The sequence below is a fragment of the Phodopus roborovskii genome, unplaced genomic scaffold, assembly GCF_943737965.1.
Source record: "Phodopus roborovskii unplaced genomic scaffold, PHOROB, whole genome shotgun sequence".
Taxonomy (NCBI): Eukaryota; Metazoa; Chordata; class Mammalia; order Rodentia; family Cricetidae; genus Phodopus; species Phodopus roborovskii.
The window spans coordinates 15,104,782-15,129,595 of record NW_026125052.1 but is presented as its reverse complement, the minus strand read 5'-3'; the positions used below and the strand labels follow the sequence as shown (position 1 = coordinate 15,129,595).

Below are 24,814 nucleotides of genomic sequence, written 5' to 3'. Positions count from 1 at the left end.
CCAGCTAGTTTTAGACACATTAAGGTCTTTGACTCATGTGAATAAACTTTTATTTAATCATTTTTTGAGAATTTCATGTATGTGTACTGTATTTGCACCGTTTCTACCCCTCCCGTTTCTCCCAAATCCTCGTATGCCACCAACTCCTTCTCAAGTTCAGAAACTCCTCTGTAATTATCACTGTTTTACACACACACACACACACACACACACACAGAGGAGAGAGAGAGAGAGAGATACACAGACAGACAGACAGACAGACAGACAGTGCCAATTGAACCCAGTCAATGTTGTTTTTATGTACTTGTGTTTAGGGACTTGCTTTTTTATTTTTTTAGGAAGACAGGTAGGGATCAAATTTCAGTTTTTATTTATTTACTTTTTTAGTTATAAAGCTGTTAGCCAGTTATTAACGTTTCTGTCTTATTGGCCTGCTCTGTCTTAAACATTAACCCATTCCTACCAATCTAAGCGTTTCTACGTGGTCTTATCTTATAGGAGAGAGGGTCCAGACATCTTACTTCTCCCACATCCTATATCTTTACTTCTCCTACTACATCTCCCAGAATTCTCCTTGTCTCCTAGTCCCGCCTATCTGGTTTTTCTATTTGCTAACAGCGCTTTATTCATTAACCAATAAGAGAAACATGTTTACAGAATGACATCTCCCATCATCTCCTCTTTTCTGTTTAAAATAAAGAGAAGGGCTTTAACTTTAACATAGTAAAATTACATATGACAAAACATTTATCAAATAAGAACTATAGTTAACAATATTTAACCCATTAACATTATTAGGAATTAAAGAAAATATTCTATCATCTATCTTTGTGAGACTAAAGTCTTACATTAACTTATCTTTAATCCTAAGGAAAACTATAACTATAAACATAATTGCCTGTCTTCAACTCCATCAAAGACCACAGAAGGATAATATAAACTCTAGAATTGACAGAGACATTTGCTACCCAGACAGTCACCTGAAGTTCTTCTGTAATGTGGGGGCCTCCATCTTCAGCCCATAGGTCATAGTGTGTCTGGGGAATTTTAAACTGTCCACCTGTATTGGCAGTTTGTCAGTCATTTTTCTCTGTGTCCTGTAGAATGTCTGGCAGACTCCTCCACGAAACAGGAACACTTCAGGACTGTCCATCTTGTTTTGTGAGTTCAGCAGTCACTTTCCTGTGGGTCCTGCATGTCTAGTTTATAGATCAACAGTCAAACAGTCTAGGCAAGATTTGCATCCACTCGTTAGCAGTTTCTTGCCCAAATGGCTAGTCTTGTTATATCAAAAGCATACTCCATAACAAGTTTCTTCAATGCCCATCTTCCTCTCAGATGTAATTGATTTTTCCAGGAGTAGTTGTGTCTCACAGTCATGAAAAACCTTAAACCATTTTAAATGCCGTTTTCTGAAGGTCTTTGAAAGTTTTGAAGATTATCTATCCATCTCAAATATATCTCTGTATACCTAAAAATCCTAACTAACATAAGTTTTGGCTATTATAGGTGATTATATACAATCTTTATTTAATTATGCATTACATTTTAACAGATCTATATAAACAAAATACCTAAACAAGAGGAGAAATTTACATATTAAATTTGTATCAATAAATTAAAATCCATTCCAAAACAAAGTATTCATTTTTATACCATTATCTCCTTTTTACCTTTAAAAAGAGATTGGTTGTGATCATTAACCATTTATAACCAACCCCATATAAATGAAAACAAACATTTCTAGATAATATTTGGGAATTTGGGCGATGTTCTTTCCAAACTGTTTCTTGTTGTTAAGGGGTGCTGTATTTGTGATCCTAAGAAGATCCAGAAATCCTGGCTGTAGTGATCTGCAAGCCTGCCTTTTCCAAGCTGTTTTGAATGTTCTATCATCTGTGACACTGCTTCAGGGATTCTTGATTGATCAAACTATGTTAGTCTGGAAGGAATCCACAGCTTTTCATTTTCTGTAGAAACAAAAGTAGAAATTCTTCACCCCAGTAACCTGTCCTTAGACTTAAATTTTGAAGTCAAATCATTTTTAAAATATTTAAGTTGGATTAATTTAGCAGCATTGATAATCAAGTGTGTTTTAGCTGTTGTTCCTTCCTTAGCAATTGAGCAATTCAAAGACAACACAATAGCATACATATCTAGACTCTTTGTGTGTTTTTCATCTTTAGATGTCTTTTTCATTACTTTATTTTTTTATTTCTGTTTTTTCATTTTCTGAGACAGGATTTCTCTGTGAACTTTTGTCTGTCCTGAAATGCACTCTGTACATCAGGTTCACTTTGGAATCACAGAGCTTTGCTTGCCTCTGCCTCCTGAATGCTGGGATTAAAGGTGTGTGCCACCATACCCAGTTACTCTCTTCCTTCCTTCCTTTCTTCTTCTTCTTTTTAAAACCAGTTTACCCTGTTTCTTTTTCTCTCCCAAGCCTATGTATATTTTTAAACATATACATAGGCTTTGTAAAGCTTTGAAGATTTTTCTTTATCTGAATCTGTATTTATTGTAAATCTTTATCTTTTTCTAGTCAGGAGTCTTTTATTTGTTAAAGAACAACATTGTTAAAATTAAAGCTGCTGCTATTTTAGCTGCCATCTATCCAAGATGGTGGGGGTTCATTCACAGCCAGCATTGAAGCTGTGCTCACTGCCTTTGTCTATGCTGCCATCAAGCAGCATGCTGCCAGCTTGGAGATGTGGTCACTACCATTGCCAGCTGCTCGTACACAAAATTATTGTTTGGTAGCAGGGCCTCTTAAAAGAGACCCGAGGGTTTTTGCTGCTTATATCAAGTCAAGAAGACTCCCTTAAAGGAGCCGAGCAAGTGTGTTTGTCTCTAGTAAAATGGAGCCCACCCAAGAAAAATGTTGTTATGAAGAAGTGTTTTTGTTCTTGTGTTTCTTAAAACCAGTTTTAAGATTTTGTCAAGTTTTAAGTGGAAGTTCTTAGTACCCACATTGCAGGTGCCATTTTATTACGTGCAGTTTCCCACTAGCCTGGTCCCAGAGCCGCGTCAGCCCCAAATAACACCCAGAGACTCTATTAGTTATAAAGCTGTTAGCCCGTTACTAGTGACTAGGCTGGGCAAGGTATCTCTCCATATAGAATGGTCTCCACTAAGTCAGTTTGTGCATCAGTGTTAGATCATGGACCCACTGCTAGTGGCCTCATTTATTGTCCCAGTCACACCATTGTCACCTACATTAAGGGAGTCTAGTTCGGTCTTATGCAGGTTCCACCAGAAAGGGCATTCGTAATCTTCTTAAATAGAAGTAGAAATTTTCTTACTGGTAACCACAGTCTTAATCCAATACCTTTATTTCCAACTTGGTCCCTCTTCTAACAGTGAATCAGCCACAACAAGCCTCTGACGTATATCATTGTTTAAGCTACATATTATCTAATTCATAACTACAAGCCAATGAAAATACAAGTAACTCAAATGTTTGCTAAGCAAGTAAGTATGATAAAAGTCTTGCAATGTGGTTGGTCATTAAATGCTCCTAATTAAGACATTTAATGATGTCATCACACAGCTTCAGCAAGTCTCTGCATATTTCTTTCTACACCAGCAGACCATGAATAATAAACTGGTAGCATCCCTCATTTTCAAGAAACCTTAATCACCTGGCCACTTGGGAGGGATTTTTGCACCCTTTAAGCCACTAATATGTCCCCACTATAAATAAATATAAGCTGATATCCTTTCATGTAGATATCTGCATTTAAAAAGTACTCATTCTTTTTATGTTCTTTCAAAGGAGGACTTTAAGGGTGAAGCCTAATTCACTTAACCTTGTAGAGACACAGGTGAGGCATCTACAGACAGAGAAAGTCTGGGGCCAAGGAGAACAACAGGCAGAAAGTTGTTCATCTAACTGAAGTCCTGAAGGACAACTGAGAAAATCAAGAGCCTGGGTCAGAGATTCCTATTAAAGCAAGAAGTGCGGGCTACTAGAGACAGACGGGAAAAGAAGCCCACACGGTAGAATAAAGACACCTAGATTTTGAGGTAGATCTGAGCTGAAGCCCGTTCCCCCTAACAGGTAATAAACTGTTAGAGTTTTATTTATGAAAAAAAATCATTCAACTTTCTACCTAAGATTGTTCTGTGCTTCTCGTTGAAAAACAATCTAGGAAGTAAACCATGATCCACATGGGGCAGGAGATATGGCTTACTAGGCTTCCTATTTTCATACCATTAGGATTTATTTTGTGGTTAAACATTCTGGGCCAACATGACCTATTATGGATGAGCCATTGGCATAAAAATGTTTTATCCTCCTGGGTCACCAGAAACAAATATGGGTCTGTAATACCTATGATTATCTAAGGGTGGGCAACAGAGCCATCCACTATGAGACTAAACCATACAGTGCCTAGAAACACAATGTCATGTGACAATTGTTTGGAAGAAACTAAAGCAGAAAAGATACTTGGGAAATGGTTCAGCAAGAGCTGATGATGAATCTTAACACCAGGAAAAGAAGCTGTATTTTTCCATCTACCTTGATAATTTAGCTAGGAGAAGAAACGTGTCTAATTTGATAATCGCCTGTTTATTAACACAAACAATAACAAGGAAAGAATGCTGCATGTGAGGACAACAGCCCCTCAGCAGGGTATAAAAGGGGATGCGGGCAGGGAGACTCCCACTTCCAAACCTTCCAACCCACCTCCTTGTAAACCCGCCCAGAACCTCCACCTCTCACACCATGGTCAACTCCTGTTGTGGCTCTGTCTGCTCTGAGGAGGGCTGTGGCCAAGGCTGCTGCCAGCCCAGCTGCTGCCGCCCCAGCTGCTGCGTGTCCAGCTGCTGTAGACCCAGCTGCTGCCAGTCTGTGTGCTGCCAGCCCACCTGCTGCCGCCCCAGCTGCTGCATTTCTAGCTGCTGCCGCCCCAGCTGCTGTGTGTCCAGCTGTTGCAGGCCCTCTTGCTGCATCTCCAGTTGCTGCAGGCCTCCCTGCTGCCGCCCCACCTGCTGCATTTCCAGCTGCTGCAGGCCTTCCTGTTGCCGCCCCAGCTGCTGCCGCCCCAGCTGCTGCATCTCCAGCTGCTGCCGCCCCTGCTGTAGCAGTTCCAGCTGCTGTGGATCCAGTTGCTGCCGCCCCAGCTGCTGCAGGCCTTCCTGCTGTAGCAGTTCCAGCTGCTGTGGATCCAGCTGCTGCCGCCCCACCTGCTGCATTTCTAGCTGCTGCAGACCTTCTTGCTGCCGCCCTAGCTGCTGCATTTCTAGCTGCTGCAGGCCTTCCTGCTGCCGCCCCAGCTGCTGTAGACCCCAGTGCTGCATCTCCAGCTGCTGCCGCCCCAGCTGCTGCATTTCTAGCTGCTGCAGGCCTTCTTGCTGCCGCCCCAGCTGCTGTGTGTCCAGCTGCTGCAGACCCCAGTGTTGCATCTCCAGCTGCTGCCGCCCCATCTGTTGCCAGACCACCTGCTGCCGCCCAGCATGCTCTAGTGGTTCCTGCTGCTGAGTCCTCTCATCCACAGCCTCCAGCTCTTCAAGGCCCAGCATTCCTGATGTAGCCCTCCTGTGAGCTGATCCTGAGGAGCCCATTGTAAAGCCTCTGTTCCATCAGATAATGACTTTGGTCTCCAATGTAATGTTCGTACTCCTGCCTGTTTATTATCTTTCTCTAAAGCGACCACAAATTTATGTTTTTTTTTTTTTCTGAAATCTGTAAAGTTTGACCTTATACACATGGAAAAAAATTGTTCTTTGCCACATTTTTAAAAATAGAGACTCTCTCACATCTTAAATAAATCTGGATTTTGCAAGCATACAATGTGTATCATGTCTACTCATTTCTCCTCTGGGGTTCTTTTCCACATCTATCAATTCTGAAGTACAAAGATTTCTATGTTCAAAGGCAGCTCATGCCAGCTCCCTCCCCGTGGCATTCCTCATCCTCCAATACAGAAAGATACCTTGTGGAGCAATATGGACCTCTGTGCTGAGAATTTTCTCTGGCTGAAGAAGTAGCAGTAGCTGGGAGAGTTAAAACCCCTAGGCACAGAGTACAGGCAGTGAGAGGGGTTGGGTAGCACAAGCTCTTGCTCACTCAGTCAAGCAAATGCTCATCACATAGCATTCCCTGGAGCTTCAGTGGTTGGGAGCCCTGCTGCTTCTGGAGATGTTCTGATCACATGATTTGTGCTGACATACATCATTCCCTGAGTTTACTTCAATGCTTCCTCGGGTCACTTTCCTGTTAAACAACTTTGTCTGAAATCTCTGTATAAAGGCAGGTCACAGAGGACAAGCAATCCTGCTTCTAACCCAGTACCACCTCCTGCAAAAGGCTAATATAATGCAGAGTTTCATGGTGTCAGCATCAAGCCTCGAATGTTGGTTCACTGTACTGTAGATCTTCTGAACACGTTGCTTATTTATTGATTATATTATTTTTCATTTCTTTTTAATATTTTTAGTGTTTAAATATATTCTGTGTATTAATTTTATGGGCAATGAATAGCTGGTAAAGATTTTTTTTTTCAGCCTTTCTCTCCATTCCATTGTTTTGTTTTTTGTGTTTTGGGGTTGCTTTGTTTTTTGAGACAGGGTTTCTCCATAGCTCTGGAGCTCATCCTGGAACTCACTCTGTAGACCAGGGGCTTGTCTCAAACTCACAGAGATTCATTCATCTGTCTCTGAGTGGTGGGATTAAAGGCGTGTGCCACCACTGTCCAGCCTGTTGTTTCTTTCTAATGAGATTCAGTTTGTCAGTTCTTACTATCATCTTAAATGTTCTTCTTATATTTTTCCTTTTGTGGTTTCAACTTTTCAAATTTTGAGTTAAAGCATTTTATCCATTTTGAATGAGCATTTGACTAGGAGATGAGCAAGGGAAGCATTTTTGTTCTCTATGTGAGTATTCTGCTTTCCTAACACAAGATGCGAAAGGTGTCCTTCCCCAAAATGCATTCATAGCAACTTTATTAAAACTTGAAAGGTTGTAGTGTGTGGATTTATTTCTGGATCTGCTGTCATGTTCCATAGATCTGCACACTCATCTATTCTTGTGCTTGTACTGTCCTGTTACTGTTACCACACCTCTATACGGTACTTAGAGGCTGTGTGTGATCCTCCAACAACTAGTTCAACCAGACAGAAACCAGTAAATCAATTCCATTAACAAAATCCCAGTATTTCCCCCTCCAGATAAAGAACCAAATCCCACCTAAAATTCTATGCATTTCCTTAAAATTCAATGAAATGTTCCTTGGAAGTTTGTGAAAACAACCCTCAAATTTTAAAGAAAGAAATGATGGAAGAAAGAAAGAGAGGAAGGCAGGAAGGGAGAGAGAGAGAGAATGAAAGAAAGAAAGGAAGAAAGAAAGAAATATCAGGAATAGACAAATTGGTCTTGAGTGGAAAACATATTTTCGCTTTTTTTTTTTTTTTTTTTTTTTTGCTTTTTTTAATCTAGTCTACTATCAATACTTTCTTATCTATATCGAGTGTTGGGAGAAATACCACAGATACTATATATCTGTATCAAGGAAGTTCGTTTCTAAGCTTTCAGGAGACAACAAACACTGATTCAATGTAAGTAAGTTAATGGCTTGGGCTACAGGATGTTGTATGTAAACATTTACAACTTCAGCTAACAAACTATAATAAAGTCATATTAATTGGGTAGCACTCAGACTTTCAAGGGGGGGTTGTGCTAAGAGCCTAAAGCCAAGAGCCTGAAGCAGGAACTTTGTTTTAACTGAAAACAGTTAATTTTTTTCCATACAATATATTCTGATAACAGTTTCTCCTTCCCCAACTCCCCACCCATCAAAATCCACACCCTTTCTTTCTAACTCCTATTAGAGTACAAACAGGCATTTAAAAACAATATAGGTAAAATAAAAAGCAAACAAACTGGACTAGAATGGCGCAAACATACAAACAAGAGAAAAACAGCCATAGAAAAAGCACAAGAAACATATGTAGATGGAGACACACACATTTGAACACACAAAAATCCCATGGAAACACATCTCTGTAAACCATATTATATATGCAAAATACAGAAGAACAGAAAGAAAGAAAGAAATGAAACTATCACCCAGATGAAGCATTATGAGGCAAGGAACCTCCAAAAATGTATTGACTTTGTTTTGTGCTGGCCATCTACTTCTAGGCACAGGACCTGCACTTGGGAGTGGTTTGTTTACCCAATGAACCCCATATTCAGTTATGTGACCCCACATGTCAAACTCAGAGTTTAGGAAACTGATCTGTGTGAAACAGAAAAGGAATAGGCAGAGAGCTGTCACATAGTCTGCATATCTAGTCCAATGTTAATTATCCATTTTGTATCATAGAAGGTAAATTTTTAGCAAAAAATGTATAGTAATGTATTGTCTGTTTGGTGATTTCTTCTTTTTAAATGAATCCAGTCATTGGACACTATTCCATGCTGGTCTGTTCTGGTTAATATGGGTCTGTGTTGTGACTGGTATAAGACTGCCCTATGATAATAGATAGACTTAGCATTATTTCATTCTATAGTGTTTAACTTACTGCTGAATATTACAAGAGACACAAATGCAGGTAATGTGGGCACCAAGTGAGGGACTTAAGTCTCATGGCTCACTGAGATCATCTGTGGACTTCTACAAATTGCTGATGCTCAGACCAGTTAGAAGAAGACTATCCAGAGCATGGACCAGGAGTTGACAGTTTGTAATGCTTCGTGGGTTGTTCTCCTGTGAAGCCAGTCACGATAGCCACTGGCTTAGAGAATGTACTCTGACTATTTAAGATGGGAAAGGGGGTAATTTTATTTATTTTATGCTGTGGCTTTGAGCCCAGTACCCCATGCGGTGCTGCTCAGTGAGTCTTATACCAAAAGGCCTTTCTTTTTTTTTCTTTATAATTTTTATTATTTTACATATCAATCCCCTCTCATCCTCTCATCCTCTCATGCTCCCACCAACACCTATCCACTCCCCAGGGAGAGTGAGGCTTTCCATGGGTGATCATCCAAGTCTATCACATCATTTGGGCAGGGCCTAGGCCCTCCCCCTGTGTATCTAGGCTAAGAGAGTAACCCTCCATGGGGGAATGGGCTCCCAAAGTCCATTCATGCAGTAGGGATAAATACTGTTTCCACCACCAGAGGCCCTGTAGACTGCTCAGGCCTCCTAACTGACACCCACATTCAGGCAGCCTGGTTCAGTCCTATGTTGGTTCCCCGACAGTCTGGCTGGGGTCCGTGAGCTTCCATTTGTTCAGGTCAGCTGTTTTTGAGGGTTTCTCCAGGATTGCCTTGACCCCTCCCTCTCTACAACTGGATTCCTGGAGTTTCTTTTTTAAAAAAATTAGTTTTATTGACATTATAATACAGTTACAACATTTTCCTATTTATGTGTGTGTGTGTGTGTGCACGTGTGTGTGCATGTGTGTGTGTGTGTGTGTGTGTGTGTGTGTGTGTGTGGTGTATATATAAATTCCTAAATGCAGAAATGCAACCTGCTCAGTCTGTGCAATGTTACTCTTATGTATGTTTTTCAGAGATGAGCACTTGGTATGGATAACCAATATGTTCTTCCCTGGGGAAGATTCTCTCCCACTCTGAGTGCTCCTTATTTGCCTGTAGTTCTTTGAGTAGGATTGAGGCCTCATGAGCTTTCCCCATCCACATTAGTGTGTCTATTGGTATCAGCCTTGTTCAGTCCATGTTTAGGCATCCATGTTGGTGACACTTTATACATGGAGCTGCTGACATTCCTAGGAGACACAGTCTCACAGCAAACTCCCTGAAGCTCTGCCAGTAACAACCTTTTACGTTGTAGATGTATCATTTGAGACTGGGCTCCACAACTCTTCTAGTAATCAAGAAATATTCCTAGGCCCATTCATGTGGAAGCAGAGGTGTCCTTGTTACTGCAGCAATCCAGGGGAAACTGTCTCTCATGGCATATAGTTATTTAAATCTTCCATATTTTCAATCTTTTCAAACATGAGCCTATGGGGAAAAAGCCTGTAGACTAAGTGTTTGCTGAACAAATTAATTTCATAAAAATACTGCAAAAGTCTTGGCCACTAAATGGTCCTAATTAAGAAATTTAATGATACGATCACACAGTTATCTCCTGTCGTTTCTCAGCTGACAAAGGATAGCAGAGGAACTGAAGCATTCCTCATATATGAAACATTAATTAGCTAGATTATTAAATGGATGCTTTGTGCCCTTTAGGTATTTATGTGTACCAAAATAGGTACAGATCAATCTTCTTTTATGTACTTGTGTGATATATGCATACACACATCATATATTTACATGTTATATATGCATAGGTGTATCATATATGTAAGTATAAATGATATATAATCATAAAACACACATGTGTATATACATAAATACATGTAAAATGAACATTAAGACAGGGATCTAATCCATTTAAAATACGAAACAGGAGAATCTTCTACTCAGAAACCCAGCTGAAAGCAGGATATTTGGGTTTAAATTAGAATAAGTGACAATACCACTTGATTATTAAATGGAGTTGAAAAGGAAATCTTGAGGAAAGACAGGATATGACTGCATATGTTCTGTTAAGTCAGAAATTTAGGTTGGCAAGGAAGGGGAATAATCCTGCAAACCAGAGCCGAGAAACCTGAGCTTTGTGAACCATTTGAGGTCCGTAACCCATTGTAGAGAGAGGCACTATAAATGATTATTAAATGGTTGTTTCTGGGGAAAAAAAAAAGGTGAAGTGAGGTGATAAACATCAACATTTCCTCATTTCCCCATCCAGTTTTCCACTATGAAATTTGTCTAGAAAATGTATGAGTCAGTTGAGAAACACCTTTTTTTTGATCATGCCAATGGTCTGATATTCAAATTGTCAGTTCCCACCTGACCCATTGTGGATGAGCCATTGGGATAATAAACCTTTATCCTTCTGGCTCACCAGAAACAATTATGGGTCTCTAAAAATCATGATTATCTAAAGGAAGACAGTAGAGCCACCCACCATGATGCTGAACCTTACAATGACTAGACACAATGCCATGTGACAATTGTTTGGAGGAAGTTGAGGCAAGAAGGACACACACACACTTAGGAAATGGTTCAAGGACTGATGATGAATCCCAACATCAGGAAAAGAAGTTGTGTTTTCCATCTACCTTGATAAATTAACCAGGAGAAGAAACTTATTTAATTTGATAACACATATTTATTAACACAAACAGTAACAAGGAAAGAATGCTGCATGTGAGGACAACAGCCCCTCAGCAGGGTATAAAAGGGGATGCGGGCAGGGAGACTCCCACTTCCAAACCTTCCAACCCACCTCCTTGTAAACCCGCCCAGAACCTCCACCTCTCACACCATGGTCAACTCCTGTTGTGGCTCTGTCTGCTCTGAGGAGGGCTGTGGCCAAGGCTGCTGCCAGCCCAGCTGCTGCCGCCCCAGCTGCTGCGTGTCCAGCTGCTGTAGACCCAGCTGCTGCCAGTCTGTGTGCTGCCAGCCCACCTGCTGCCGCCCCAGCTGCTGCATTTCTAGCTGCTGCCGCCCCAGCTGCTGTGTGTCCAGCTGTTGCAGGCCCTCTTGCTGCATCTCCAGTTGCTGCAGGCCTCCCTGCTGCCGCCCCACCTGCTGCATTTCCAGCTGCTGCAGGCCTTCCTGTTGCCGCCCCAGCTGCTGCCGCCCCAGCTGCTGCATCTCCAGCTGCTGCCGCCCCTGCTGTAGCAGTTCCAGCTGCTGTGGATCCAGTTGCTGCCGCCCCAGCTGCTGCAGGCCTTCCTGCTGCCGCCCTACCTGCTGCATTTCCAGCTGCTGCAGGCCTTCCTGTTGCCGCCCCACCTGCTGCCGCCCCAGCTGCTGCATCTCCAGCTGCTGCCGCCCCTGCGGTAGCAGTTCCAGCTGCTGTGGATCCAGTTGCTGCCGCCCCAGCTGCTGCAGGCCTTCCTGCTGCCGCCCTACCTGCTGCATTTCCAGCTGCTGCAGGCCTTCTTGCTGCCGCCCCAGCTGCTGTGTGTCCAGCTGCTGCAGGCCCTGCTGTAGCAGTTCCAGCTGCTGTGGATCCAGCTGCTGCCGCCCCACCTGCTGCATTTCTAGCTGCTGCAGACCTTCTTGCTGCCGCCCTAGCTGCTGCATTTCTAGCTGCTGCAGGCCTTCTTGCTGCCGCCCCAGCTGCTGTGTGTCCAGCTGCTGCAGACCCCAGTGTTGCATCTCCAGCTGCTGCCGCCCCATCTGTTGCCAGACCACCTGCTGCCGCCCAGCATGCTCTAGTGGTTCCTGCTGCTGAGTCCTCTCATCCACAGCCTCCAGCTCTTCAAGGCCCAGCATTCCTGATGTAGCCCTCCTGTGAGCTGATCCTGAGGAGCCCATTGTAAAGCCTCTGTTCCATCAGATAATGACTTTGGCTCCAAACATCCTTTCACTGTTGCTGCCTCCTGAGTATCCCTTTACAGCATGTAAACAAGTTTGTGTTTTCTCTGGGTTCTGTTAACCCTCACCTTAATCTGATAGAAATCCTTGTTGTGTGCCATAGTCTTAAAATGGAGACTTTCTTACATGTTAAATAAATAAAATATTTGCAGTTTTACAAATATAAAAACATGTTTCCTTGTTTCTCTTTCTCAAATGGTTGTTTCTCACCTCCAAACTTGTAGTTTGCTCATCTCTAAATAGCAAAGGAACTAGAGCTGGAGATTTCTAGTATGTCCACTCTGCTCCCTCTGCATTCTCCTCCCAATACAGAAAGATGGTTTCATAGAGCATGCACAGGAAACTCACTCTTGGTGATTTTCTCTGGCAAAGAGGAGGCTTAAATAGGCGAGTATTTAAATATTCTACTCTGAACACTCAAACAGTTCGAGGATGGGTGAGTAATGCTCTTTTCCCCTTCCCCTTGAATAAACATGTGCCCTTTCCTTTAGCTCTGCCACCCTCTACTCCGTCTCTGAATCTCTGAACAGTGTCCTCTAAAGTCATCTGGAGGTTAGCCCTTTACTGTCACTTGTTGCTAAGGGTCAGATTTGTCCCAGTTGGTTCCACAATGGGAGGGGCATACATGCTAGATGCTAAGGAGTTAGTGTCAATAAACCTTTAAGTCACTAAGAGGTATACATGGAAATGTCTTTAGGTTAAGCTTATCTGAAGTCTATTCTGCTTGTCCTGTAGGTAACTTTTTAACATCTGAAAGATTTCGTGTAGGTTCTCTTGTCAGAGCTTGCACTTTTGTAAAATGTTCTCAGACTGCCCTTAATTATAAGGGAAAATGTTAGCAAAACAATAGATATAAAGCTTTTAAAAAAACCTATTCAAAAAAATTAAAATTAATTTAAAAATTAAGTTCCTGCCTACAGATTTATGAGTGTCTAGTGCCTATTAATTCTTAGAAAATTTACATAGGGAGGGAGGGAGGGGGGGAGAGGGAACTGGAATCAACATGTAAAATAAAAAATAAACAAATAAACTGAAAATTGAAAGAAAGAAAATTTACATAGAGCTATGGCATAAGAAAAAAAATCTGTCAACAGATTGCATCATTATACAGAAAAGGTTTATAGGAGTTAATTTAGCTTCTGCTCCTAAAGTAAAAATTAGACTCTTTGGTTTAGTAGGATAATTTGATAGCACACCTAGAATAGCACCTTTAGCTGGAGTAATTTCCCACTCAAATAATAGTGTTGCATTCCAAAAGCATAATTTGAGGCTGGGTACAGAGATAGAGATACATACAACAATAGATATGATGAGAAAAAAAATTGTCATTCATAGTACCCCCCCCAAAAAAAAACCTAACACATCAACCAATGTTTGGAAAAACTTCACAATAAAAGTGTGAAACCCTGAAGAAACATAATGAAAAAGACATTAGAAGTTGGAAAGATTTACAAGTGATTATACATGGGTAGAATTAAAGTTATAGAAACACTTTTGTAAAATGTTTCAACTGGCCAAAGCAATGTTGAACAACAACCAAAAAGCAACATTTTACACTATTTATAATATTATGCTTGGTTATATATGTACATGCACTTATATATATTATATAAGCTTTAAATATATAAGTAGACTCTACACCATTTTAATTCTTTTGCTGTTTAAAATACTTCTCTTAAATCTTAGACAATTTCATATAGCATGTTTTGGTCATCTAATCCTGCCACTCTTCCCCCAACTCCTCCTAGATCAATTTTTACCTCCTTACCTGCCCTCCCCACAACTGTATGTCTTTTTTGTTGTTTTAAAATAACTATTGACTCCATCATGCTGCCTATATACCCCAGGTATGAACCACCCACTGAAGTATGGTTGACTTCCTAGGAGCCACATTTTTAAAGAAAACTGACTCTCTGTAGCCCAGAAGACCTCAACTGTCCAAGGCTCTTCAGGTGGGAGTTGGGGGTTTGTGGAAACATTTTCCACACCTTGCAAGAATTTTGACTAGCTTGATCGACAGTTTCCATGATCCTCTCCCATTCATGATAGCCCCTTATCTTTGAGGAGTGTAGGTAAAGAGTCCATACTGATGTATTCTCTGTATGTTGACCACTTCTAAGTTTCTGTGCTGATTACTGTTAACTTCACAAAGACTCTTCTCTGATGAGAGCTGGGAGCTGCCCTAATCTGTGATCAGGGAGATAACAATTTAGATGGCAGTTTGACACCATGTATATTTAGTAGAATAATAGTGCTATATTCTTCCTTGTGAGATGCCTACCCATGAATTCTTGACCATACTTGTAGTATAAGGCATATGCAGATTAGGTGTAATCCAATCAGAAGCAGTTGATTATATCCATGGAAATCATGCAACTATTATACATGTGAATAAATCTTGCCACCTTGGTCATTATTAACATTTGTAGGGTGACTCCTGATGGCTGTTTCTCCACAGCTGCCTGCATTACACATTGCAACACTATGTGTTGCAGGGAGGAAGCTTCCTGATAACAAGGAACTTGAATTATCCATACCCTATTGTCAACGTTTATGGTGGTGACACCAAAATTAGGGTTTTATCATCAAGTTCTAGTGTCAGTATATCTAGAGTATGGGGAAATGCTATAACAAAGGCTTAATATGCATTTGGACACTGTTTTTAGAGATGCCTGGCCTGAAGTTGTGTGGGATAGGCTGAGGTTTTACCAATTAATGCTATAGGTTAAAACGAGTTCTGGGAGTGAGAGAATACGACCCTGACATCCATTTACAGGGAAGTTGCATAAGAGTAAGTTGTAATTGTTTAAAGAACAACCTGAGATAAGAATTCTTGTACAAATGGCTTAAAAGGATGAAAGTTGCAATTTACTGAAGAAAAGATGATAGAGTAGAAACATGTGAGCTAAGAAGCATTCTCAGGGGACTCCATTTCATTTGACATGTGAGGACGATGCAGAGCATGTGTGAGACCACATCTCCTCCTCTGTTATAACCTAAGGGTTTGGATCTTTGCAGAGCTTCCAGCTGTCATTACTGGCAGTTCCTCAGGGAAGGAGGAACAGATGCAAAAAGGACAGACAATGTCTAGAAGAAGTGGCATCTATAGCTGATGTCAATGATCTGATTTAGAGGGCAGCATGTACTGTTTGAGCTCCCTGCACTGTAGACTCACACAAGCTTAAGAATGAGGAAATTTTAGGCTTTAAAGTCCTGGGGTTCGGTGTCATAGAATCCATCCCAACCACCTGCTTCTCTTTATTCTGGTTACTCTGTGTGGATCATCAACATTGCTAGAGAAAATATCATGGATGTGCTAGTGGCCAGACATATGCTGTTTGGGATTATTTGCCTTGAAGAGCCACTGTGATGTTTAATGGTAACTGTCAACTTGATTGCTCTAGTGGCCTAGGCAATGAACTTATAGGGATATCTAATGAGGAATGACTTAGCCTTTGAGCATGCCTTGGGTTAAGTGACTCAGGGAGATCCAGTTTAAGTGTTGGAAAGATCATAAGTATCCTGGATCGTATAAGATAAAGTAGCTGATAGCTCACACCCATTCTGTGCTTCTGGACTGTGAATATCATAGAAATGTCCACCTCAAGTTCCTGTTACCTTAACATCTCTGAATTGAAGGACTACATTTGAATAAATCATTTGCTCCATAAGAGAGATTCAGTCTGATTATTTTATTACAGCATCAGGAAAAGAATCTAATACATATGCTAAGCTTATATCTGGAGACTTCTGCTCTATTGGTTTCTAACTTCATACTGGACCATATGCCTTGCTGCTTCCCCATGTAAAAAATAACAATAACTAAAAGCATCAGGACTTCAGTATTGTGTTATCTGGTCTTCTACCCATGATGCACAGCAGTGCTTCAACTTATCTTCTTTCTTTGACTAGACATCAGAACTAAAATGCACATAATCTTTAGTCTTGCTCTGCAATCTGTAAACTCTCAACTTATGACCATGTAACACTTGTACTTTGAGATGTTTTTCAAAAGTGAAGATTTTCATGTATCTCAAATAAAACTGAATATTGTAGGGATACATGATAAAAAAGCTTTATGTCTCATCATTTTGCCTTCACTGCCCACATCTATAAAAATATTTAGTACACCTCTGAAAATGAGTAGATTACAATAGCTAATTTCTGAAATTCAGTTCTGGTTGATTGAATGAGAAAAACCTCCGTAGAGCCATATATGTGAAAACTTGGTCTCCAGTTGGAATTTTTGGGAAGGATTAGGAGGTGTGGTCTTATAGGAGGAAGTGTCACTGGGGGACAGGCTTGGAGGTTAAAAAATCCAAATGCCATTCTCAGTTAGCATTTTCTGATTTATGGTCCTGTGTGAGATCTCAGCTGCTGCTCCAAAGCAATGCCCAACTCCCCCCTGCCATGTGCTCACAACATGTTCATGCAGTCTAGTTTACTGAGAATGAAAGCTGCAAATACATTCACTCTGTCTTCTATAGATTGCCTTGCTGATGGTATCTATCACAGCAGCAACAACAAAACAAAAACCACATATGAAACATCAGATGATTCTACTGCAACATTTTTTTCCTAGTAAAAATTGACTTCAGGATCATGCACATAAAACTATTCCTTCATAACATTTTCTGACAGTAGAGGAAACTTTATGTAGGAAAGTTGACACTATTGCAAAATAGAGCCCAAGGGGAGAGAGAAAGAAAGAGAGAGAGAAAGAGAAAGAGAGAGAGAGAAAGAGAGAGAGAGACTGTGAGTACATGCTGTCCTTCCTTTCCCTTTGAATGTAAATGAATCCTCCCCATGTATGAAAAGTTGTGAGTGAGTGGCTTGGATCATAGCTGACCTCGGTTGCCCTAGTCTGTGTTGAACTAAGGGCATCTTTCCTTGCCATTAATCACTTCTTGAGTTCCCTTCCACTCTTTGAAGTATAATTTGTCACAAGATTATTTTTTGTGTCAAACCTCAAAACTGTATTTCCTCTGACGGTTCAGAATCCATGACTCCATGTACCACATCTCAGGATTCATGTCAGTCAACACACTTCCCATAACATATTGGTGTTGCCATGGTCCATTGCCAATTTTGAATTCACTGTCCACTAAAGTAGTGAAATATCATTATCCATAATTGTATTTTCTACTGGTATACAATGTTGCTTCAGCTTGTTTTCAATGTTTTGTAGTTTTAACTTTGAAGTAGTTGTATCATTTGATATCAATATTATAAAAGAGTCCTTTTCACCATTACACTATCATACAGCTATGGAAACCATTTTTGTACTTATAATTTATTTAATTATTTTGTTGTTTTGAGGCAGGGTTTCTCTGTGGAACAGCCTTGGTGTCCTGGAACACACGTTGTAGACCAGGCTGGCCTGGAACTCATGGAGATCCACCTGCCTCCGCCTTCTGAATGCTGGGATTAAAGGATGTGCCACCACTATCCAGGGTTATCCATTTATTTAAAGCATTTGTCCCTCTTGTCATCAAAACCATCAAGTTATTAAAAAAAATCACTGCCATTACCAGCACATTAACAATATCTACAGAGTCTGCTCGCACCTGTATTCAAGACCTCCAAATCCACAGACCCTGGATTTACATGAAAGAGCACATATCTTCCCTAATGGATCAAGAAGAAGGCAGCTCAGAAATTTCATTCATCTTTGAATGCCTTAGTTTTAGGTATTAGTGTATTCTACTTCAGGGAGAGAACCGCACCGATGGGTATTGGTTTAGTGTGTGCTGAACCAACAACCAGTGATTTTTCTGCCTTGCACATTTTTTTTCTATACAAAATGGGTATATGAGTAGGCATGAACACATCTAAATACAGATGCCTGATTAGTATAAAAGTTGAAGAAGCATCTGTTTCATTGGGCATTATAAGCACTTTGAGACACAAAGGTCCTGTGAGCATACTCTGTTCCTCCAGAAGAGTGGGAAAATATTTGAAGGGCTCAGCCATTTCTCCATCCCCAAAATAAGTCCATTGCTAATTCCCATCAACACAGGCTTCAAGAAATGATAACTCAATATTGCAGCTAGTATCTGGGTTTGGACTGCAGAGTGTGAGGTAGTATGTCAGAACCCATTAACAGAATTCCTCTGCCATATATATTATCTGTAAATGAAGTCTTTCCATACCAGTTGTGTCTACTAAAGATTCCAAGAACTCAGATCAAATACTCTAGAGCCCATGTCCAATGATGTTGATTAACAGGCTTCAAAGCCAAGATCTTTTCCCAGACCTAATATCAACTCATGGAAAAACAAGTACCTGATTAGTGTTCTTCATTAATGGATATGATCTATAGGACTCAGTGTTCACCTCTTGCTTCAAATACTGTAGTACACAGTACTGGTTTGTCTAGACTGTACTCTTCAATGTAGCAGAGATCAAGTGGTCCCTAGATTCTTTATGAAATTTACCTGTCACCCTGTACAGCCAATGAATGGCATATCAGATTCCAGAGCTTCTTGTCTATCATAGCCAGCTGAAATAACATTCTTAGAATAACTCAATAGACTTCTCTTATATTTTTGGTTGTGAGCCTAGCCTTGAATGGCTGAGCCATCTCTCCATCCCATAGACTTCTTTTTAGAGAGCTGAAATTTGGCATCCCATTGAACTGTGTATGTAACCGAGTGAACTGGGAATGTGACTGAGTCACAATTAAAGTCCACTTGTACTAATGTAGGTTCCACATGCAGAGATCTGCCTCTACAACTTCTTCATGGGACAAAAGCTTTGTTAGCGACTCCTCTCTATTTCTCAAACTACAGACTTGGAATTTGTGTTGGTCTAGATTGGGTACCTGTCACAAGAAATCACACATAGGCTCTGTGGTCATCCACTGTAGTCTGTGGTAATCTTTCTGCTTTGGGAAGAGTTCCATAATTAAAAGGTCTTGTATGTATTCTATACTCTAGTCTCATCATTATCATTATGAAGAGGAGCTATGTTGAATACTATATGGACTGAGAACAGCAAATCAGGAAAGCATCAGGTCTTGAAGAACAAGCATGCTAATGAAAATTAACTCTACCAAAGATAAGCAAGCCATGCTACAAAAACAAGTATGAAACATAGGGTGTGAGCACACAGAATGTCAAGTGTCAGATTCTTTCTAAGGACATGCTTCACCTTGGGCTCAACTGGAGGCCCATTGAATCCTAACACAGGAAGTTAGAAATCATGAAACCTGACACTACTGAAGGAAGGCAAAATCCAACCCTGAGAACTTCATGTAACTGCTCTCTCAGAAGTCAATGACAACATAAATCACTTTCTTAGGGCTCAGAAAGGGTACCCATTAAGTCATCAAACATGACGAACCAGGAAGGCTTGTATTTCCTTCACCTTGACTATGTATCAGACAAAGAATCTTGCTCCATTTGATTACTTGTTTAGGAGCAAATCATCAGGAGGTAGAAATGCTATTGTACATGAGGACAGCAACCCCTCAGCAGGGTATAAAAGCAGACCTGGGCAAGGAGGCCTCCAAACCATCCAACCCACCTTCTTGCAAACCAAGACAGAACCTTCAGTCTCTGACAAGATGCAGTGTTGTTGTAGCCCATGCTGCTGCCAGCCATGCTGCTGCCAGTCATGTTGCTGCTAGACATGTTGCTGCCAGACCATGTGCTGCAAGACTACTTGCTGCCACCCCAGGTGTTGTGGATCCAACTTCTGCTAGAGCACCTGCTGCAGGAACAGCTGCCTTAGGGACACATGTTCTTGGCCAGCATACCTTCATGTCGTGCTTCATGCTCTTGAGCATCCTCATTTACTCTTCTCTCCTAAAGCATCAAAAATTTTCATGTAGATCAACTGTTCCCACATCCAGAAATGCCATTGCAAAGAGTCTGTTCAAACTGATACTGGTTCTGTTCATGAACTATGCTGTATTATACATAAGCTCCCATCTTTGAAATGTATACACCCTTAAATATTTCTCTGAAAATTGAAAACTCTCTCATGCTCTGCAAGACTTGGTTGTTTGTTTTGTTTTGTTTTTTGCCATGTTTTGTAATCTTAGGATAATCCTTTTCCTTAAATAAATTTGAATGTTTTAGTCATATACAACTCAAAACTTTGTGTCTCCTTATTTCTCCTTCTTGACTAATGACCTTCATCTCTAAAATTGTTTAGCTCATATATTTAAAAATGGTACAGTATAGCAGCCATTTTTTTGTTATGTCATGTCATGTATAGTGTTGTTAATAATCAGGGTTTCCACAGAATCTTATATGTGAACGTTGGGCCCAGGACAATGATGTTGTCTTAAGGGATTAGGTAGCAGGACCTTGTTGGAGGGGGGTTTATCACTTGGGGCAGTTTTGAGAGTTAAGAAACCTACATCTTTCCATGTAAGCTCTTTCTGTCCAGTGGTGACATCTTCAGATGTGAGCTCTCATGTCCTGCTCCAAATGCATACCTGCCTTCCTGCATCCACTGCCCACTAAGATGGTTGTACACTTCAACCCCTGAAACTGTAAAGCCCTCTGAAAACCCTTTCCTCTATAAATTGCCTTGTGATCTTATCACACCAGTAGATCAATATTTAAGTCATTGAGTGGTTCTTCAGCATCTTTGTCCTAGAAAAGAAGGTTAACTTCAGGAACACCTTAATAAAATCAACCTTTCAGTGACTTTCACTGACAGTAGAGGAAATTTTAGGGAGGACTACTGACAGTCTTAGAAGCTCAAGAATTTGGAAGGGAAGGTGATCACCTGCTCTTATTGCTTTTCCATGAATGTAGGATCCTCTTCCCATTGTCCCATGGGTTCTTAATGACTTGATATCCCCAGGGTTGCATTGATTGATTTTGTGTGGTACTATCTAAGGAATTCAGTACCTTTTTGTCATCAATCACTTCTTTAGTTCCCTTCAACCCTTCTGAGAATCATTTCCCACATAATGTACTTTCTGCCAACTTTCAACTATCTAATCCTGAGAGCTCACAATCCATGATGACCTGGCCTTTACCTCAGAATTGGAAAAGTCAGGGAATTTTCACAAAAACTGGAAGTAACAGTGGTACATTGCCAAATTTAATTTTACTTTCCCCACCATGACAAATTATTCCTATCAATTTCCTTACAATTCCTTACAATTTCCATTTAGTGAAGAATTTGCTTTAGCAACATGTCTTCAGCAATTTTCAGATACTGCTTTGAAATCATGGTATCTTTTAATGTTGATATTACAGAATGATTCTTTCAACATCACTAAACCACATACCTATGAAGACTGTTTTGTATTTATCCACATATTTTCAATAGTTTGCCCTCTCATAATATAAAGCTTAGAGTGTAATAAGTGCCAGAAAATCTTTCATTCCTGGAGAAAAAGAAGTATGTCTTAGGTCTGGAACAAACTGTCATTTCCACAGAACCTGAATGCATACAAAGGAGCACACATCTTCCTGAATGGATCAAGGCGAGGTTAGCTCAGCAACTTCACTCATCTTTGGATGCCTTAGGTTGCAGTATAATGTATCTGAGTTATTTGAAAGGAAAGCACACCAGTGCCTACTGGTATAAAGTGTATTTCTGAACCAGAGTGATTACTCCATATCTTCTGTCATTAAAAATGGTTATATCTATGTATGTACACAGTTGAGCACTGATTCCTGTAGAGCCCAAATGTGAGGTCAAAACTGCTTGTGGGAAGGTTAAAGACAATTTTGAGCCCAGATATAGGTTCTGTGAGAATGGCTTGGAGGACCTGCAAGACCCCCAAAATTGTATCGGGTTTAATATCTCTCTAGCCCCAAAATAAGCCTTTCTAAAATTCCCCTCACCAAGGGCTCCAAGAGTTGACACCATCACACTGGGACTAACCTGATACTGAATTACAGCATATGAGGTGTCATAGCAAATCCTCAGGCTAGAATTTCCCTGTACACATCTTCACTGTCAATGAGGCGCATTAAAAAATTGTAACTAATCAAGGTGTAAAGAACCTGGATCAAATATTCAAGATATGCTGCATAATTATGCTGATTAAAATACTTAAAAGTAGGGACATAAATCCTTTCTGAGACCAGGTATAAAGTCACAGAAAAGCAGGTATCTGTTTAATCCATTTGAGAAAGGATTCCTCATGAGACTTCAAATGTTTTTTCATTTTTTATAGATAATGTAGAGCACAAGAAAGATCCATCACTTTCTAGATTGAAATCTTAATATTGGAGAGGCCCTGGATTCCTGATGAGATTACCTTTCCTCCTTTGGCATATTTGAGATTATAACATTTCTGGACATTTTTTTCTCAGATCTAACCAAAATCACATATTCTCCATATTTTGTATAGAGCACATTAGGCATTTGGAAATTGCCATGACAATCAAATATTTTGTGAATTAAAGAAGATGTAGGTCAGCATTGAGATGAATCAGCAATGTTGTGCTTCTACAGTAGGGACACACTCAAGATAGACCATCACCAATCATTAATCAGTGAAATTTAAAACTTCATTGGAATTTCATTTTTCACCCATCACAGAACAGACTAGAAAACAGGTCTAAGGACACACTGTAGATCATTCATATAGGTGGGGAATTTAAGGTCAGTTGTCATGGGTCCTAACCTATCATGATCTTCAGGCTTTGCTAGGGTTATGTTCTCATAATTGAGAGAAATCAAATGATTCGGATTCTCTACAGTCTTGTCATTAGCATTATCCCAGCAGAGCTACATGGCACAACATTTGCGTCGAAGGCATCCATCCAGGACCTGAAGAACTCTGTTCTCATTCCAATGTCCTTTCACAAACATACTCTCTGTACCCAATGACCCATTATGTGTGAGCCATCAGACTAATGAGACCTGACACTCACATTCCAAAGGGAGGTGAGATGTGCCACAAAAGCAACTCTGAAACATAGGGTATGAAGCTGGAGAACCCCAGGTGAGACTGACTGCTATCCCAAAATCCAGTGATACACAAAAAACTTCCCACTGGGCTCAGAGGCCATGATGCCTAACACATCACAGGAATGAAGGTGTGATTTGCCTTTACCTTAAATATTGACTCAGGCAGAGAATCTTGCCTCATTTGATGATTTGTTTACTACCAAATCACAGGACAGTGACCCCTCTGCACAGTATAAAAGTCAACCTGAGCAAGGAAGCCTCCAAATCATCCAATCCACCATCTTGCAAATACAGACAGTCCCTCCATCCTCTGACATGATGCAGTGTTGTTGTGGCCCATGTTGCTGCCAGACCACCTGCTGCAGGACCACCTACTGCTACCCCTGCTGTGGCCAATCCTGCTCTTGTGGCTCCAACTGCTGCTAGATCAGGAGCTGAAGGAACAGCTGCCACAGGGACACCTGTTCCTGGCCAGCATGCCCTCGAGTCCTGCTTCATGCTCTTGAGCATCCTCACCTAGTCTTCTTTCCTAAAGCATCAAATGCTCCCCGTGTAGATCAACTATTCCCACACCCAGAAAGGCCATTGCAGAGAGTTTGTCACTTACAACTGGTGCTGCTTTTGTGCAACAGATTGGCTGCACCTTCTTTCACATCTCTGAAAGGAACATGTTCTTGGATATTTCTCTGCACTCAGGATAATCTCATCTTGTAACTATGAAACTCTATGACTTTCCCATGGTATTGCCAACTGGATATCTTCCCCTCATTGAATAAATGTGACCATAGTACATGCACCCAACTACAAGTGTCATGAATTTTCATTGCTTTTTATTTCAAGTCACCCTGATTTTGAAAAACATATACATCTTCCCTCCTCCACATATAGACCAACCATAGCAAGCTATTCAACATTACCACTCCTGTCGTTTTCAATCAACAGTGTTTCCTAAACAGAGGTATAGGAGAAGTGTACATCTCCCATGGTGGAATTGTCTGAGAAGGATTAGGAGGTGGGGGCTTGCTCCAGTGGTGTTTCTGTGGGATAAACCTTGAAGTTTCACAAGCCCCTCCCTGGATGCTTTCACATGCTTCTCTGCCTCATTGTGGTGGCTCAGATCTGTAGTCTGAGCTCTTACTCCAGATCTGTGCCCAGCTGCATGTGTCAGTTTCTACTTTCATGAGGTACATGTCTTACAGGCCTCTGAAATTCTGAGTGGCAGTGCACCCATTCTCACATGTGGTGCTCTGGTAATGAAGTGTCAGATCACATGTGGGAAAGTGTTTGAGTCCCCAGATATTCCTTCTGTATATTTCTTGCAATAGGAAAGAATGACCTGAGAGCAAGCAGAGAACCACCCCTCAATGCTATTCTCAGACCACAGAGGGAAATTTGGGGAGGAGGGGTGAAGCCACTAGGACATGGAAGACAAGGAGTGAGAGTTGGAGAAGGAGCACCCACTTTTAATCCCTTACACTTGAATCCATAGGTGTCCCATGACCCCATTATCCCCAA

At 40.9% G+C, this 24,814-nt stretch overlaps 2 protein-coding genes across 2 annotated transcripts in view; one reads left to right on the top strand and one right to left on the bottom strand.

The window, feature by feature from the left end:
- Positions 1-24,814, bottom strand: part of LOC127220966 (spermidine/spermine N(1)-acetyltransferase-like protein 1) — a 97,896-nt gene that overhangs the window by 15,380 nt on the left and 57,702 nt on the right. The window contains exons 3-4 of the mRNA XM_051182855.1: positions 11,942-12,016; positions 11,777-11,821 (exon numbers count right to left, since the gene is read on the bottom strand). Coding sequence (XP_051038812.1) covers positions 11,777-11,821; positions 11,942-12,016 — 120 coding nt within the window. The remainder of the gene's footprint in view (positions 1-11,776; positions 11,822-11,941; positions 12,017-24,814) is intronic.
- LOC127215946 (keratin-associated protein 4-3-like) lies at positions 4,685-5,511 on the top strand. The gene is made up of 2 exons (XM_051176445.1): positions 4,685-5,048; positions 5,142-5,511. Exons 1-2 carry the CDS (start codon positions 4,730-4,732, stop codon positions 5,483-5,485), a joined length of 663 nt encoding a protein of 220 aa, XP_051032402.1. The 5' UTR covers positions 4,685-4,729; the 3' UTR covers positions 5,486-5,511.